Source organism: Xenopus laevis, chromosome 1S (genome assembly GCF_017654675.1).
Source record: "Xenopus laevis strain J_2021 chromosome 1S, Xenopus_laevis_v10.1, whole genome shotgun sequence".
Classification (NCBI taxonomy): Eukaryota; Metazoa; Chordata; class Amphibia; order Anura; family Pipidae; genus Xenopus; species Xenopus laevis.
Window position 1 is genome coordinate 28,846,589 of NC_054372.1, and position 17,058 is coordinate 28,863,646.

Genomic DNA, 17,058 nt, shown 5'->3' on the forward strand with positions numbered 1-17,058 from the left:
CAGCGGGAGCCCCCGCCTTACTTCCCAGCCATACAGAACTCAGCAGCTTTGTTTATGACGATCCATAAGCAGCCCAGACCACACTGAGCATGTGCACAGTCTTAGTCTTGCAAAGATGTTTAACAAAGTAACAAGATGGTGACCCCCTGTAGCCAACTTTGAAAGCATAAATTATTTGTTTGATTAGGCTTGTGGTGCAGTAAGTTCATGTTTATATTTAGTATACAAAATACAGCATTTCTAGCCTTATTCTATTTTAGACTTTACATGCCCTTTAAATTCACGTTTTTCAACTGAGAAAAACTTTTTTCTTGGTCATTAACCTATTTATGAAAAAAACATGATTTTGTCAAGTTAAAGTATGTTCATTTAATTCGAAAAAAGAAAAAAAAAATAGCTTGAATGTATAACTGAAATCAAATGTTCTAGAATTTTTTTAAAAATTCAAGTTTGAAAAACCTAAATGCAAAAATATTAAAATTTGCCATTTTCTTGCTGTGGACAAAAATGTGAATTCACAATGGTAATAAATACATAAAGTTAATATACGATATTTAACCACAGAAAAGGCTTTGTTTGTCATGAGACATTAATGGTTTAATTCTTCTGCATTTTCTTCTGGTTAATACAATTTATAGTGTTTTTAATACAAGCATGGAACCTGTTACCCAGAATGGTAGGGACCTGGGTAAGGGATCTTTCCATAATTTCGATCCCCATAGGATTGTTTTGCATCAATAAAGATGTATTATATATTAGATTGAAGCAAGTACAAGGTACTGTTTTATTATAACAGAGAAAAAGGAAATAATTTTAATTATTTTAGTCTATGGGAGATAGCCTTCTGCATAACAGATCCCACATCTGTACTTTACATACAGGTACAGGTATGGGGCCTGTTATCCAGAATTCTCAGGAGCTGGGGTTTTCTGGATAAGGGATCTTTCCATAATTTGGATCTCCAGACCTGTCTACTGAAAAATAATGTAAACATTAATTAAACCAAATAGGATTGTTTTGCCTCCAATAAAGATGAATTATATTTTAGTCAGGAGAAAGTACAAGGTGCTGTTTTATTATTACAGAGAAAAGATAATTCTTAAAAGTGTGTATTATTTGATTAAAACTGAGTCTATGGAAGATGGCCTTCCCATAAATCAGTGTTTTCTGGATAACAGGTTTCCAGATAACAGATCCCACCTGTAATTTAATTGTGAAAGACTTATAATAAATGCTATATATTGTACAAGCATTGTTGCCTTAGGCACATGAAAAGCACAAGGGCAAAACCACCAATAAATGTCTGAAGTTGTTCCATTGGCTCATGTTATTCCCATAGATGGTTATAAACCTACTTAAGCTCTTCTATCATTGAGTAATATGATGGAACTTTCAACACAGCTGCAGGCAGGTCTGGACTGGGAGTCAAAATAGGCCCTGGAATTCCAAGTAAAGAGCGGCCCAAATAGTCCCCCACCAGCCCACTAAAGTATCTTTCTATGGCATCTTATGGCAGCCCCTCTGGCATTTGCCTGAACACACAGATTGCCAGTCCAGGCTGCAGGTATATGTAGTGACATACATCACTGCAAATAACATTAAACCAGAAAACAACACACAGGCCCAGCCTGAGATAGAAGCAGATGTGTAGAATGCACATAAGCATGAGCAGAACTAGATTAACTATGTAGCTAATGGAACTATGGCTCCAGGCACATTATAAAAAGTAGAAGAGCTGTCTGTTCTTTGTCACAAGATGGCAGAAATACACCAGAGGTTCTTGAAGCAACTAGAGGGCCTTCCTGTATGTGAGAGGGTTACATTTACCAGATGTACATTAAAATTCCCTTTTTAAAAAAATATCACATTGATCGTTTTCCAATCAACTATTCTTGTTTTGTGGAAAAGTTATGTTGAGGCTATTGCTTATGGGATGCTGCTTCACCTACATCCAGCCTTAGAATGATTTTGAAAGTGTTACGATGTGCACCATAAATATTGCATCATGGTTTCAGCTGACCACAAAACCTGACATTTGCAGACATGATTCCGCATTGGTCTTTGTTGCCACCCTCCAATTCAGCCCAGTGTTATACACAGCTCACAATATTTTTGTCCTATGCCTACAGTGAAGCATTGTAGTGACAGCAGGAAAAGGACGAACAAATGGTACAAAACTGGGTAAATAGATAGCCTAATAGATAGGCTGTGCAAAATAAAAAATGTTTCATAAAAGCCAGAACACTACTTCCTGCTTTTCAGCTCTCTAACTTAGTCAGCGACTTGAAGGGGGGCCACATGGGACATAACTGTTTAGTGAGTTTGTAATTGATTCTCAGCATTCAGCTCAGATTCAAAAGCACCAGCTATGGCCATGTGCCCCCCCTCAAGTCACTGATTGGTTACTGCCTGCTAACCAATCAGTGGAAACCAAGAGAGCTGCAAAACAGGACGTTCTGTTTTGTTCTGTTATTTTAGACATCCAGTCACTCCATACATTACATTTTTGGCTAACTAACTATATTAGAAACTTTTTTTTTATTTTGCACAGCTTATCAATTTACCTAATTTTTATTTTTATACTGAACAATTCATTTAAAGCACCTCTTTTGATTAACTAAAAATCAGAAACCATGGGGTAGGTAAAACTTTCTGCAAGGAAATGATGCCAAACACACGCCCAAATTAAAATTGTAGTGACCAAGAACTAAAAGGAGAATGTCCTAAAATGGCCCTTATCCTCAAATATCCTTATCTCAATCCAATGAGAGTCGGAAACACGATTTGGAATTTTAGGTATACAGGCATCATCAACTAACCTGAAAACCAAGAACAAATCTGCCTGGATGAATGATTCCAAGTCACCTCATGTGCAAATGGAACCATCCTTACCCTCTAAAATGTCACAGTGAAGATTGAGACATTTCCGGTGCATGCCATTAAAATGAGCGTGAGGCACATATAGACAGTGTTCAGTATATTAGCAGCCCGACATCAGTAACCTGATCAAAAACTATTTTTCGTAGAAATTATATTTCTAGCAAATAATTTACTAGTGGGTGTAGTTGAGTAATAGAAAACCAACAGACACAACAGTCATGACATGTTGCTGATTCTGTGTCATTGAATCATTAATTGAGGTTTATTCCAAATAAGAGCAGTGTTCAAAATAATAATAGCTTGTTCCAAATAATAACAGTGTGGAGTTCAATTATTTGAGATCATTTATTCTGTGAAAAAGCAGGTGTCAATTACGTCCCTTATTTAAGGAAGGAAGGCAGCAAATGTTGTGCATGCTGGTTATAGTGCAAAAATATGGGTTGTTCCAGAAATTGTTCAGAAGAACAAAGTCCTTTGATTAAAAAGTTGATTTGAGAGAGGATAACATATAAAGAAGTACAGAAAATGATAGGCTGCTCAGCTAAAATGATCTCAAATGCTTTAAAATGGCACCAAAACCTGAAAGATGTGGAAGAAAATGGAAACTACCATTTGAATGAATAGAAGAATAGCCAAAATGGCAACGTCTTAGCCAATGATCAGCTCCAGGAAGAACAAAGAAGATCTAAAGTTACCTGTGATACTGTTACAATTGGAAGACGCCTATGTGAAGCCAAGCTATTGGCAAGAGGCCCCCACAAAGTCCCATTGTTGAAAAAAAAAAAAAACGTGCTGAAGAATTTACAATTTGCCAAAGAACACATTGACTGGCCTAAAGAGAAATCGCGCAAAATTTTGTGGACTGATAAAAGCATAATTGTTCTTCCTTGGTCTTTGGGCCACAGACAGTTTGTCAGACGACCCCCAAACACTGAATTCAAGTCACAGTCCAGTGTGAAGACAGAGAAACATCATGATATGGGGATGTGTCTCATACTATGGTGTTGGGCCTATTTATCACATACCAGGGATCATGGATCAGCTTCAATACAATATCAAAATACTTGAAAAGATCATGTTGCCTTATGCTGAAAAGAAAGTGCCTTTGAAATGGGTTTTGTTTCAACAAAACAATGATCACAAACACACCAGTAAACAAGCAATATCTGGGTTCCACACCCAAGAAGATGGAACCCGGGGGCCCCAACTGTGCCAGTCCGACCCTGGACACAATAGTGCTTGGCACAAATATGAGCAGGTGCAGTACAGGTTTAGGCACAATGAATGGCATTATTGCACATATGTTTTGTTTATTTTTGCCAAATAAATGAACCCTCTGCAGCTTGATGTACAATATCTTCATAAAGCACAGCAAAGGAAATGTAACTTTATGTAGACTATGCATGGGAATGCAGTTACAAGGCAATGTAAAGTGTCCCCCAAACCATGGCAAGGTAATAGAGGACTAAAGTCAAATACAGATATTCCTACCATCATCTTCACTGAGAGCCGGTTGGTTGGCCATCATTGAAATAAACAGTATGACAAACAATATTTGCACATTAATAGCGTGATCTATTTTCATTAATGGCATCCTCTGACTTGAGGGCACCTCTCAGTTTGGGGATCACTGGCAAATGGTCTTTCAGCCCTGTCCTATCCTGCTCAGGGAAAGTGATGGTAACCATAATGTCCTGTGCTCCATGGCAAGTCTTTTACAGAACATTTTCATTTTATTGGAGATAAGAGTCAGATCAGAATTCAATATTACCAAGAACTTTATATAAACTGCAGTCTGAAGGCTGTTAAAAAGGGGATGTTTAAAGTATTTACATCCTGAAAATGAATCTACATCTCCCTTGTGCTTTCTGCCCTTGCAAGTGATACTCTAATAACATCCAATATGAATTCCTAACATGGAAGATTCATTGCAAAATAAAGAATAAAGTGAGAGCGACTGCATTTCCTGGTCTCAAATGACCACATTTGAAAATCTGTATTAATGTCTGCAATTTGCTGGCAAAGACAACAAACCTAGGAAACAGGACACGGCTTTACCTCATGTTGGGTGAAACTGCTGTGTATGCAAAGAGAACCATAGCTGAGACTAAAGCTTTTTTCACTGGGCCTTTCACCTCCAGCTTGCATTTCCCTGCAGAACTTCTTCAAGTCAAACATTGCACTGCATGGTTATTATGTTCTTGCACTGTAGTGCCGTGTAGTATTAGATTTATATGCAGTCTCTTTAGGATCAATGCTTTGTACTAAACAGAGAAAGGAATGATGGTGGCCGGATCATCATCATGACTATAATGCCTTATACCTGCAGGAATTACATATTAATGATCAATAGTGGAGTTCTCTGTTTAAGAAGCTTCAGCTAAAGAACAATCATCTTGATGCAGCTCTTAATTACCTTGAAACATTGATAAAAAACATTCAAATAAAATGTTTGATTTAATATCCCTTGTAACATCCTCTGGGTACTTTTATATTCTAGCACCCAATAATACAGATGCCCCTATGTTTGGGGTGTTCTTCTTTTTAGTGTTATTATTATTTTAATGCACATATAATGCTAATTATCTATCACTTGTTTGCTTTTGAGGGTCATTCAGCTACAGCAAGTTTGGGCAAGATATTTATTAGTCAATAATTACATTTTACAATATAATGTTAAAAAACTGTATTCTATACTCAAGCTCAATTTATTGACGATTTAGTTAGATTTTAAAGTCCACCTCTCCGGCACACTAAATACAATTACAGATATATGCTTAACACTTCACATGCTTTGGGTGTCACAGAACCACCCCAATTGGTAAAAAATTAATCTCTTTTGTACACAGTACTTACTAGGAGTAATAACCCCAGTGGGCCTTTATATTCCTGGGGCTCCCCAGCAACTGCTAGATTTGCTTCCTCCATTGCTATGATCCTGTAAAGAACCCTATTTTATTTTTAATTATTAGACCTCTCTAGGCAACTGAAAACAGATTAATTGCGAGACATTGATGTAATTGTTGTTCTTATTTAATAATTGCTTATCTTTCTTTTCTATTGATTTCCATTCTGACTTTCGAACTACTACCTGGTTGCTAGGCAATGGCATAACTAGATTCCCCCGGGGGAAAAAAATCTTTGGAGATTATACTGAATCTTAAATTGACACTAGGGATGCACCGAATCCAGGATTCGGTTCGGTATTCGGCCAGGATTCGGACATTTTCAGCAGGATTCGGATTCGGCCGAATCCTTGAGCCTGGCCGAACCGAATCAGAATCCTTAAAATCATGTGACTTTTCGTCACAAAACATGAAAGTAAAAATGTATCAATCCCCCTCGCTCATTTGCATATGCAAATAAGGGTTCGGTATTCGGCCAAATCTTTCGTGAAGGATCCGGCGGTTCGGCCGAATCCAAAAAAGTGGATTCGGTGCATCCCTACTCCTATACTGGTTCAAACATAAACAAATATTCTACAGTTTATTCCAATGATTTGGCCATCCAGGAAACTGCTTCATTTGATGTATGAAACTAATTGATTTTCTTTCAGCAATGGAAAGAGTAATGACAGCTCCCACACTTACTAGCACCAACCAATAAGCAGATTCATTGTGAACCTTATGTCAATGAACATTTATAGGAAAATAAAATGAAATTATACCCAACTCATAAACAGTTTATATTTTCCTTTAATATGAAAAGCTTATTTTTATAACACCCCCTCAACATTTTCCATGGTGTTGGTTCCAGATATTTACAGGAGTCCCCTGAAGCCCCTTGAAAGTGTAAAATGGATGTTTGATTGTAAAATATTTTATTTTCTGTACACATGACAGATTTATGTACTGAAAGGCTTCCAGGTGGATCAACTGCAAGGGAAAATAATAAAAACCATCCTGTGGAATAAATAGGGATCATTTGGCATTAGCCCTTAGATTGTATGGCTTGGTGACAGAAAGCTACATCAGCCGTTCTCAGTCGCCTAAACCACTAGAACATTGACATGGGCCAATACTCATTTAGCTCTTTTAATAAATCAAACTCTATTTCTGGTGCACATATTGTATTTGTTTCTCCCTCCATTATACAGTATATATAGCTGTTTAGAATATTACCAAGTAATTTTCTTGAGAAATGACTGTTATCTGGAAATCCATTATCCAGAAAGCTCTGAATTACAGGAAGGCCATCTCCCACAAACACCATTTTAAATTGAATACTTTTAAAACGGATTTCCTTTTTCTCTTTAAAGGAGAAGGAAAGGTTAAAACTAAGTAAGCCTTATCAGAAAGGTCCATCTAAATATACCAGTAAACCCCCAAAGTAATGTTGCTCTGTGTCCCCTGTAAAAAGAAACACAGCATTTCTTTCCTTCAATTGTGTACTCATGGGCTTCTGTATCAGACTTCCTGCCTTCAGCTTAAACCTCATTGCCCTGGGCAAGAGCATGCTCAGTTTGCTCCTCTCCCCCCTCCCCTCCCTTCTCTACTGTAATCTGAGCCCAGAGCAGGGAGAGACTCAGGCAGGAAGTGATGTCACACCACATTAATACTGCAGCTCCTATTCTAAACAAACAGAGAGCTTCTAGAGCTTTTTACTCGGGTATGGTAAAACATTCTACAGAATAAATATAGCATTCTAGCTTGCACTATTGCAGCTAATCTATTGGCAATAAAATGCCTCTGTAGCTTTCCTTCTCCTTTAAAGGGTATGTAAAGTCTAAAATAGAATAATGCTAGAAATGCTGTATTTTGTATACTAAATATAAACATGAACTTACTGCACCACAAGCCTAATCAAACAAATAATTTATGCTTTCAAAGTTGGCTACAGGGGGTCACCATCTTGTAACTTTGTTAAACATCTTTGCAAGACTAAGACTGTGCACATGCTCAGTGTGGTCTGGGCTGCTTAGGGATCGTCATAAACAAAGCTGCTTGAGTTCTGCATGGCTGGGAAGTAAGGTGGGGGCTCCCCCTCCTGTTCATAAGTATGATTGTTTCCCTGCCCGGCAGTTAGGGACCATCTGACAATTCCTATCCACAGCAGTAAATGAAGGGAGAATTTCACTGCATAAAGTCAGGTTTCTTATAAAAACAGTACACATTTTTTAATTAAAGTATATTGGAGATAGGTTTCTTTTTCATTAAAGAAAGTAAAAATGGGATTTTATTTTTTTGCCTTTATATGCCCTTTAATAACAAAACAGTACCTTTTACGTGATCCCTGAGGTACAATTAATGCTTATTGGAAACAAAACAATACTATTGGGTTTAATGAACATTGTAATGATTTTTTATTAGACTTAAGGTATGCAGACCCCAAATTACTTATCAGGAAAACCCCAGGTCTGGAACATTCTAGATAACAGGTCCCATACTTGTATTTATTCATATTTAATGTGTAATATAAATGTATGTTGAATGTAATACAGTATTTACAGCCAATATTTATGATCAAGAGCCACTGGTGAACAGAAGACCCTTTCTGAAATTACTATTGATGGGGGTAAAAACAATATCGCTGGCCATAACCAGCCTGTGGACCTCCAGTTGGACAGCCCTGTATGAGCCAACCAAAACCTAAACTGACACTTTCTTAATGGCAGATAAACGAAGATGTAATTATAAGTTCATTTATTTTGAGTTTGATTAAGAAAGTTTATTTTTATAGCTTCAGTCATTTATAGAGTTTTTGGCCAGTTTTAGAAGGCAGTTGGGCAATGTCGGATTTACACATACACAGCTGTTTCCTGTAAATTACTGAAAAACACATAAAGGGGTTTAAAAACCCAAAGTTTCTTAGAACACAACAATTTCTTTACTGGAATTTATGCTAAACATCTGGGCCAAGTCAGGCAATAATATTCCAATCATTGCTCAGCTGGAATCCTGGGAATACTCTGTGCAAGTTTGCAATGGCTGCCGTACAAATAACAGGAGATAATGGACGTACATGTGCTCAGTATATTTTTATTACCTGTACAGTGTTCTGGAAGGTTTGCGTCTAGCGAAATATTAGATGTTTGGCAGCTGCTTAGTGTTTGATCAATGCTACTCTGGAACAGGGTTCAATAAGCAGAGGGCTACACATTACCCTGACTGGCAGATGATCATCAGGGGTTTTAATTGCATTCTTCTTGGGGTGGGTTTTGCAAAGATCTAACTTGACTATGTACCCATATTAAAAGCTTAACATGTGATATTGTTTTGTAATGTCACTGCACCTTCATTGTTTGTTGTCCCTAATGAGGAAATATTAAACGTTTAAAATTATTAAAAAATCTTTATCAGTCCCAGGGCCTATGTCTGCAGGGCCAATCAGGCAGCTCCCCTTCAGTTTTGCTGGCAATATCGCCTGATGGTTGATGGACACATTGTACATTTAAACAATCATTTAGAGATAATCGTGGTCTCACGGTAACGATTGGATCTTTTAAAAATCTTTACATCTATGGCCAGCTTTAGTCTGCAGCCAATAACCTAGGGGTGTGAGGGGACATGGCTAGAAGGTTTTCTCATAGTGTGCAGTTTCAATTATGGATCCGCACACACCAATTTTCTGCAGTTTTTCCTTTTATTTAATTTCACCACCAATATCAACGTTTCGGGGGGTACAACCTCCCTTCGTCAGGATATACATTCAAGTGTGACAAAAAGCATCTTTATAGGCTTAGCTCCGCCTACATTGTTACATGTGATCTAATTAACATTTAACTTTATTTTCCCATTTTGTTTAAAATTCTCATAGTGCATATATATTAGGTAGTTTTACCTTATAAAAAATTCTTTATCTTTTATATAAGACATTAAAAATATATTTTATATAAGACAATAAAAATATTAAATCCTTCATATGTGATTGTGATTTTCCTTTTATTTATTATATCTCTACCCATTACACCTTAAAGTCAGTGAATTATTTTCTACCTTTGTTGATAATATTATTTTCTCTCTATCCCCTGACTGTTCATATCTGTGGAGAAGCAGAGAGACAGTGAGTTGTGACAGTAAGTGAAAAGTGACCATAAAATCTTAAGAATAAACATATTTTGAAAGTATATAATTGGGAAAATGTATATTTTAATTATAAAAAACAAGCCAAACTGAAATTTTCATTGAGACCCTTTGGTGTTAGCGTTTTAAGTTGCCATATCCAAAAGGCTTCTCGTCTTAAAAGGTTCCTTTTAAAATCATTGCCTTTATCCTTTTGCACCACTTCTAAAATTTGCCACCTTAGCTGCGATACATTATGTTTCATTATAAAAAAATGTTTTGCTAATAGTGTCTCTTTCTTGTATCTCTCTTTTTCTTTCTCTTTTATCCCATCTGTTTCTGGTTTAAAATTTCTTATGACACTTTTATGTTCGTACATTCTTAATTTGAAAGATCTAGACGTTTGGCCCACATATCCTAATCCACAGGGACATTTTAATAAATAGATTACACCTTCCGTGTCACATGTGGAAAAGGATTTGAGTTTTATATCATGTCCTAAACTGGGGTGTTTGCATATATCCCCTTTGATCACCCCACTGCAATGTCCACAATTGTGACAGGGAAAGGTTCCATTTTTGTTTGAAATTCTTTTGTGGGTGGGTTTTTCCTTTAAATCTGTTCTGATGATCCCATCAGAAATTGTCTTACCTCTTTTATAACTAAAAAGGGGTTTCTCCATAAACAATTTACCATATATTTTATCTTTTTGTAGAATAGGCCAATATTGTAATATCACCTTCTTTACGAAGGTTGAATGGGGACCAAATGTTGTCACACATACTGAATTTTGTTTTTTCTTTCTATTTATTTTTTGTCACAATTGTGGACATTGCAGTGGGGTGATCAAAGGGGATATATGCAAACACCCCAGTTTAGGACATGATATAAAACTCAAATCCTTTTCCACATGTGACACGGAAGGTGTAATCTATTTATTAAAATGTCCCTGTGGATTAGGATATGTGGGCCAAACGTCTAGATCTTTCAAATTAAGAATGTACGAACATAAAAGTGTCATAAGAAATTTTAAACCAGAAACAGATGGGATAAAAGAGAAAGAAAAAGAGAGATACAAGAAAGAGACACTATTAGCAAAACATTTTTTTATAATGAAACATAATGTATCGCAGCTAAGGTGGCAAATTTTAGAAGTGGTGCAAAAGGATAAAGGCAATGATTTTAAAAGGAACCTTTTAAGACGAGAAGCCTTTTGGATATGGCAACTTAAAACGCTAACACCAAAGGGTCTCAATGAAAATTTCAGTTTGGCTTGTTTTTTATAATTAAAATATACATTTTCCCAATTATATACTTTCAAAATATGTTTATTCTTAAGATTTTATGGTCACTTTTCACTTACTGTCACAACTCACTGTCTCTCTGCTTCTCCACAGATATGAACAGTCAGGGGATAGAGAGAAAATAATATTATCAACAAAGGTAGAAAATAATTCACTGACTTTAAGGTGTAATGGGTAGAGATATAATAAATAAAAGGAAAATCACAATCACATATGAAGGATTTAATATTTTTATTGTCTTATATAAAATATATTTTTAATGTCTTATATAAAAGATAAAGAATTTTTTATAAGGTAAAACTACCTAATATATATGCACTATGAGAATTTTAAACAAAATGGGAAAATAAAGTTAAATGTTAATTAGATCACATGTAACAATGTAGGCGGAGCTAAGCCTATAAAGATGCTTTTTGTCACACTTGAATGTATATCCTGACGAAGGGAGGTTGTACCCCCCGAAACGTTGATATTGGTGGTGAAATTAAATAAAAGGAAAAACTGCAGAAAATTGGTGTGTGCGGATCCATAATTGAAACTGCTATCATTGGAAGGCCACGTCAAGCCGAAGGATAACCAGCACCACTAAAAGCAGATAAAGTGAGTAAAATTCCAGGTGTGCGGTGTAACCATTTCAATACAATTGACTTTCTCATAGTGTGTACAAATGAATTTAGGTGTATTGTTTCTCTCTAACATAAAGGGATTAGGGGTGGGCTGTACAAACAATACTGAAATGCCAAAAAAAGAAAAAAGCCACATTTTTTGAAATTACATGAAATTATAGAAAACAAACACATATTGGAACATGGGAAGTCTCTATTTTTGGTGCAGTATTAGTTGTAAAATGGGCGCAGATGTGTGTCTGTAGAAACACCATGCGAGGATCAGTTGTACCATGCATCTTCATTGCAGGGTTTCACCATTGTAGAGGCTAGCATGAATATGTTTATTCTATTGCTGGGCCCCAGCAGGCACCCCAACGAAACCTGTGGCAGTTACTCTCCCACCCGACTTAAAGCATATGCCTTTATAATACTGATGCTGGAGGGCAGGGTCAGACTGGGCCAGAGGGATACCAGGAAAAAAACGGGTGAACACCGGCCTTCACAGGCCCCACTAAACACATGGAACTGTGGGTGGTTCCCCACTACCAACTGAGGAAGGAGGTAGAGCATAAGTGATGTGACGCAATCACAGGAAGAGGGGGGGGGCTTCAGGGCTGGACAGATGTTGGGAGCGGGGCCCTTCATATTGCAAAGGGGGCCCTGGTGGTTGCTGCCCTGTTTGGCCCTAGACACCTCAGTCCAATGCTGCTGGAGCATGCCATAGTGAATGTGATAAGGACCTTACATTGTGAGTTGCAATTGGGCTGACTGATGGGAACAATGTATAATCTCTGAAAATCACTGTGGAATATGTCAGTACTTTATAAATAACCTACAGGCATCCTTAAAATCTATACCGGAAAACAACTTTTAATAACAATAATAATTTTAATTTTTAATAACATTTGTTATTTAAATTGTTATTATAAAAGTTATGTTTTGATGTCTTCTAAAAAATGAGAATGAGGTATCTGCCATTTCTAGGGGCTACTCCATTGTAGAAGAAAGAGCCAGCCCCTTCACATGGGTGTCTTTTGCCCATGTCATAAAGAGGCATGTTAAATCATTCTTAATGATGGCAACAAAGTTTTGCAAGGTTGGAATTCTGAGAGAAATGCTCAACTGGGAGTAAGAAGGCCCAACAAATTCCCATGATGTTGGCACTTTGCCAACTGTTTCCCTATTGTTTTATACTACTATAACACCACTAATACCACTAATGGTGAATTTCTCATCTGAAGATCAATACTAATGGAATGTATTTATGTGTAAATGTTAGTACACAAATCATTTAATAATATTGTGGCGAAAAAAACATGAAAAAGTAAACAATGAAATGCGCTATGTCTATGTTGTTGAGAGATTTGATATATCCTTAAATTCTCAGTATTGTGGTTACTGCAGAGGGTCCCTTATATTGAAGGTATACTGTAGTACACCCAAGGCTTTCAGCACAAAGTATTTGCATTTCACAAATTCATAGGGAAACTATTCAATTAAAATGTGCATACGTTTCCTTTATAAAGCTAATGTAGAATGAGCCAATCTTTCAGAACCTACTACTACGATACAGTATAGTTATCTGTGACTTAGCATAGCAATTGGGGCAAATTCAAGATATTTTACTTGATTGGGACTCCTGCTTTACTAGACATGAGTTTATAAGTAGTTATATACTGTATATAAATGTACGCTGCATCAGAGGAAAAACTGGTTAAATATTACACCGCTGCTAAACAATGGCGAGTATGTTTGGTCTGCGTCCTAATGCCGGCTGGCTAATGAGCTAAATATCAGATCCCAGAAAATAGCAGGGATTTGAAGAAATTTACATTAAGCAACATCAATACCTACATCCTGTGCAATGTGCACCGACTCAAATAGGAAAGAAAAACATACGCTCAGGCAGAGGTCTTTCAGCCAAATCTGGCTTTAATTAAGACAAGTGACTGTAGTGAATAATAAGCAAAAAGGAGTGAGCAACCCAAGAAATATAAATCTTTCCGCCCACTCTCCTGTAGAAAAAAGGATATGAGATCTGAACTTACTGAGGCAAATTCAACCACATGACCCAGACCGGTGACCATTCTCTGTTCTGTTCAGAGACGTTCTGGAGGTAGTCCATGTAGAGGGCATTGTTGATGTTGTCCTCTTCAGGCTCATATTCTTTTATTTCCAGGGCTTTTAGAACCACGGAGGAGGAAGAAGAGTTCTTTAACAGGGACACAGCCTCATTGCGACTTACTCCTGTTAGGTTAACGCCATTGACATTCAGCAATATGTCACCTGTGGACAAAATCACCAAAAATAAGGCATCATGATGTATTCCCACTGGGACTTGGTGTTCCAGCCTTTAACATTGATGGTAGATGTAATCCGCCAACAACTAGCAAGCCTTTAAAGGGGAGTTTTCATCATTGTAAAAATCAACTTAGAGTGCCATTGATTTTATTTAAAGGGATACTGTCATGGGAAAACATTTTTTCCCCAAAATGAATCAGTTAATAGTGCTGCTCCAGCAGAATTCTGCACTCAAGTTAGAGTGATATCACCCCCTCCCTTTTTCCCTCCAGCAGCCAAACAAAAGAACAATGGGAAGGTAACCAGATAACAGCTCCCTAACACAAGTTAACAGCTGCCTGGTAGATCTAAGAACAGCACTCAATAGTAAAAACCCATGTCCCACTGAGACACATTCAGTTACAGAAGGAAAAACAGCAGCCTGCCAGAAAGCATTTCTCTCCTAAAGTGCAGGCACAAGTCACATTACCAGGGGCAGCTGGGAAATTGACAAAATGTCTAGCCCCATGTCAGATTTCAAAATTGAATATAAAAAAATCTGTTTGCTCTTTTGAGAAATGGATTTCAGTGCAGAAGTCTGCTGGAGTAGCACTATTAACTGACTCATTTTGAAAAAAACATGTTTTCTGATGACAGTATCCCTTTAATCTTCAGAAATAGGCTTTATTATTTACCATATTGTTTGTTTGTTGGAGCACTCTTTCACCCTTATCCTGAATGGCTCAATGTCATAACCCATTTGAGAAAAAAATATCCCAAAGCTGCAGCTAGAGATACAACATTCATATAGTTACCCAGTATTTTTAAGGGAAAGTACACCCGGAACTCCTCCCCAAAGTAAGGTTAAAATACATTTAAGAAGAAAAGAATCCGTATATCGGAGAATTACTTAAACAGGGGGTCTCCTAATATATTCCCAGTAGTGAGACACCCTGTTTAAGTAATTCTCCGCTATACGGATTGTTTTCTTCTCAAACATAACCCATATGAATCCAATTTCATATGATACACTGATGGGTACTCTACCAGCAGCTGATTGATCAAGCAAATTGCTGGCTGGTTGGTAAGAGTAACGTCGCATGGGCAAATTTGCCCAGTTTAAGTAAATGATCCAAAATATCAGTTAATGTCGCACTATACATTTTCTCTAACATCTGTGCAAAGCACATGAATATTAATACATTCTAAAAAGCATTTTTTAATTCTTACTTTTGCACCTTTTTATTTTTATTTTATTTTGAGCCACAGTATAGATACTGGGAACCTACTTTCCAGCATCAACCAGAGCTTGACTTATTTATGTTCAGTGTGAAGAGGAATGGTTTTATTCCAGAAATGAATCTTTCTGATAACCTGGGGTTTGTAGACATCTGTGCAGCTTTTCATCTTTGCCCTGTGTCCCTTTTTTATCCCAGTATAAATTTGTTCTTTTGGTATTGTTGTTGAGAAAAAAAAATGTAGTAAAAATTATCTTTACAGTGTGTTTCTTTTGTGGTTACTAATTAGGGATTTCAACATTCAGTATAAATATAAATTCATATAAATAAACTCCAGTCCACTTGTACAGGGCAGTTAGCACTCTGAAAATGTAATTACAGCAGGAGAACAACTGTTCTAGAACTTTAGTTAAAGGAAAACTATACCCCCAAAATGAATACTTAAGCAACAGATAGTTTATATCAAATTGAATGACATATTAAAGAATCTTACCAAACTGGAATATATATTTACATAAATATTGCCCTTTTACATCTCTTGCCTTGAACCACCATTTCGTGACTCTATCTGGGCTGCCTCAGAGATCACCTGACCAGAAATACTACAACACTAACTGTAACAGGAAGAAGTGATGAAGCAAAAGGCAGAACTCTGTCTGTTAATTGGCTCATGTGACCTTACATGTGGTTTGTATGTGTGCACAGTGAATCTTACGATCTCAGGGGACGGCCCTTATTTTTTAAAATGGCAATTTTCTATTTATGATTACCCAATGGCACATACTACTAAAAAAGTATATTATTATGATAATGGTTCATTTACATGAAGCAGGGTTTTACACATGAGCTGTTTTACTCAGTGTCTTTTAATAGAGACCTACATTGTTTGGGGGGTATAGTTTTCCTTTAAGGAAAAGAGTGCTAAAAACCATGCTACATAACATAAGATCTCATATCTACACAGATTAAAAAGGTCATTCTGATTCAAGGTCATACTGGGCTTGAGGGAAACTGGAAAAAAATCTGCTGGGCCCCACAGACCAAGACCCACTCCCTATCCGAACCCCTGGGTGCTGTGGCTAGGGCGGGGGTGTTCTGAGGCGGCAGCCCCGGTGGGCCCTGAGCCCTCCAGTCTGACACTGTTCTGATTCTTAGACGAAATGGCTATGAGAGATATACCCACTGAGATGAATTATTATGTTTCAGTTGCATTTAATGAACCCCTGTGTGTGTTTCACTTTGTTCCCTTCTTTGTAAAGCTTAATGTATAGCACCTTTGAAACACTATAAAAATACTGTATGTTAATACACATGTAGGGACCCATATGGTTGATATGCCCCTATTGGCTTTAATTCCCTACCCTTCTTCCTTTTTTCCTAGTTGCTGGGCAAAAGTCCATGTATCTAGTGTTGATATGCATATCCAAATTCTGGGGACAGCAAGGCCCAGTAAAGCAGTGTGCCCTAGAGGGACCAGTACCTCTAGAGAGATAAGTCGGGGAGCAGGGACCCCGTGAATTAGGCTAGTGAGTGGCAGGAATATAATTGGTATAGACTCTCTAGGAGAGTAAGACAGTGACGGAAGAGAGAAAGAGCAGCTTTGTGCTCCATCAAGGAGGTGTAGCAGGGAGTAGCTTCCCAGGCTGTAAGATTTGCCTACAGTGAAGGGACCACAGTGGATTCTCCTCCCTGACCACTCCACTGGGTGAGATCCAGACCACGTTTGAGGTATTTCTGCCTGGAGGTG

The 17,058-nt window shown here is 37.3% G+C and overlaps 1 protein-coding gene across 2 annotated transcripts in view; it reads right to left on the reverse strand.

Moving 5' to 3' along the window:
- Positions 1 to 17,058, reverse strand: part of lnx1.S (ligand of numb-protein X 1 S homeolog) — a 124,187-nt gene that overhangs the window by 11,545 nt on the left and 95,584 nt on the right. For both annotated transcript variants that reach the window (XM_018243141.2, XM_018243142.2), the window contains one exon: positions 13,842 to 14,079. In XM_018243141.2, coding sequence (XP_018098630.1) covers positions 13,842 to 14,079 — 238 coding nt within the window. The remainder of the gene's footprint in view (positions 1 to 13,841; positions 14,080 to 17,058) is intronic.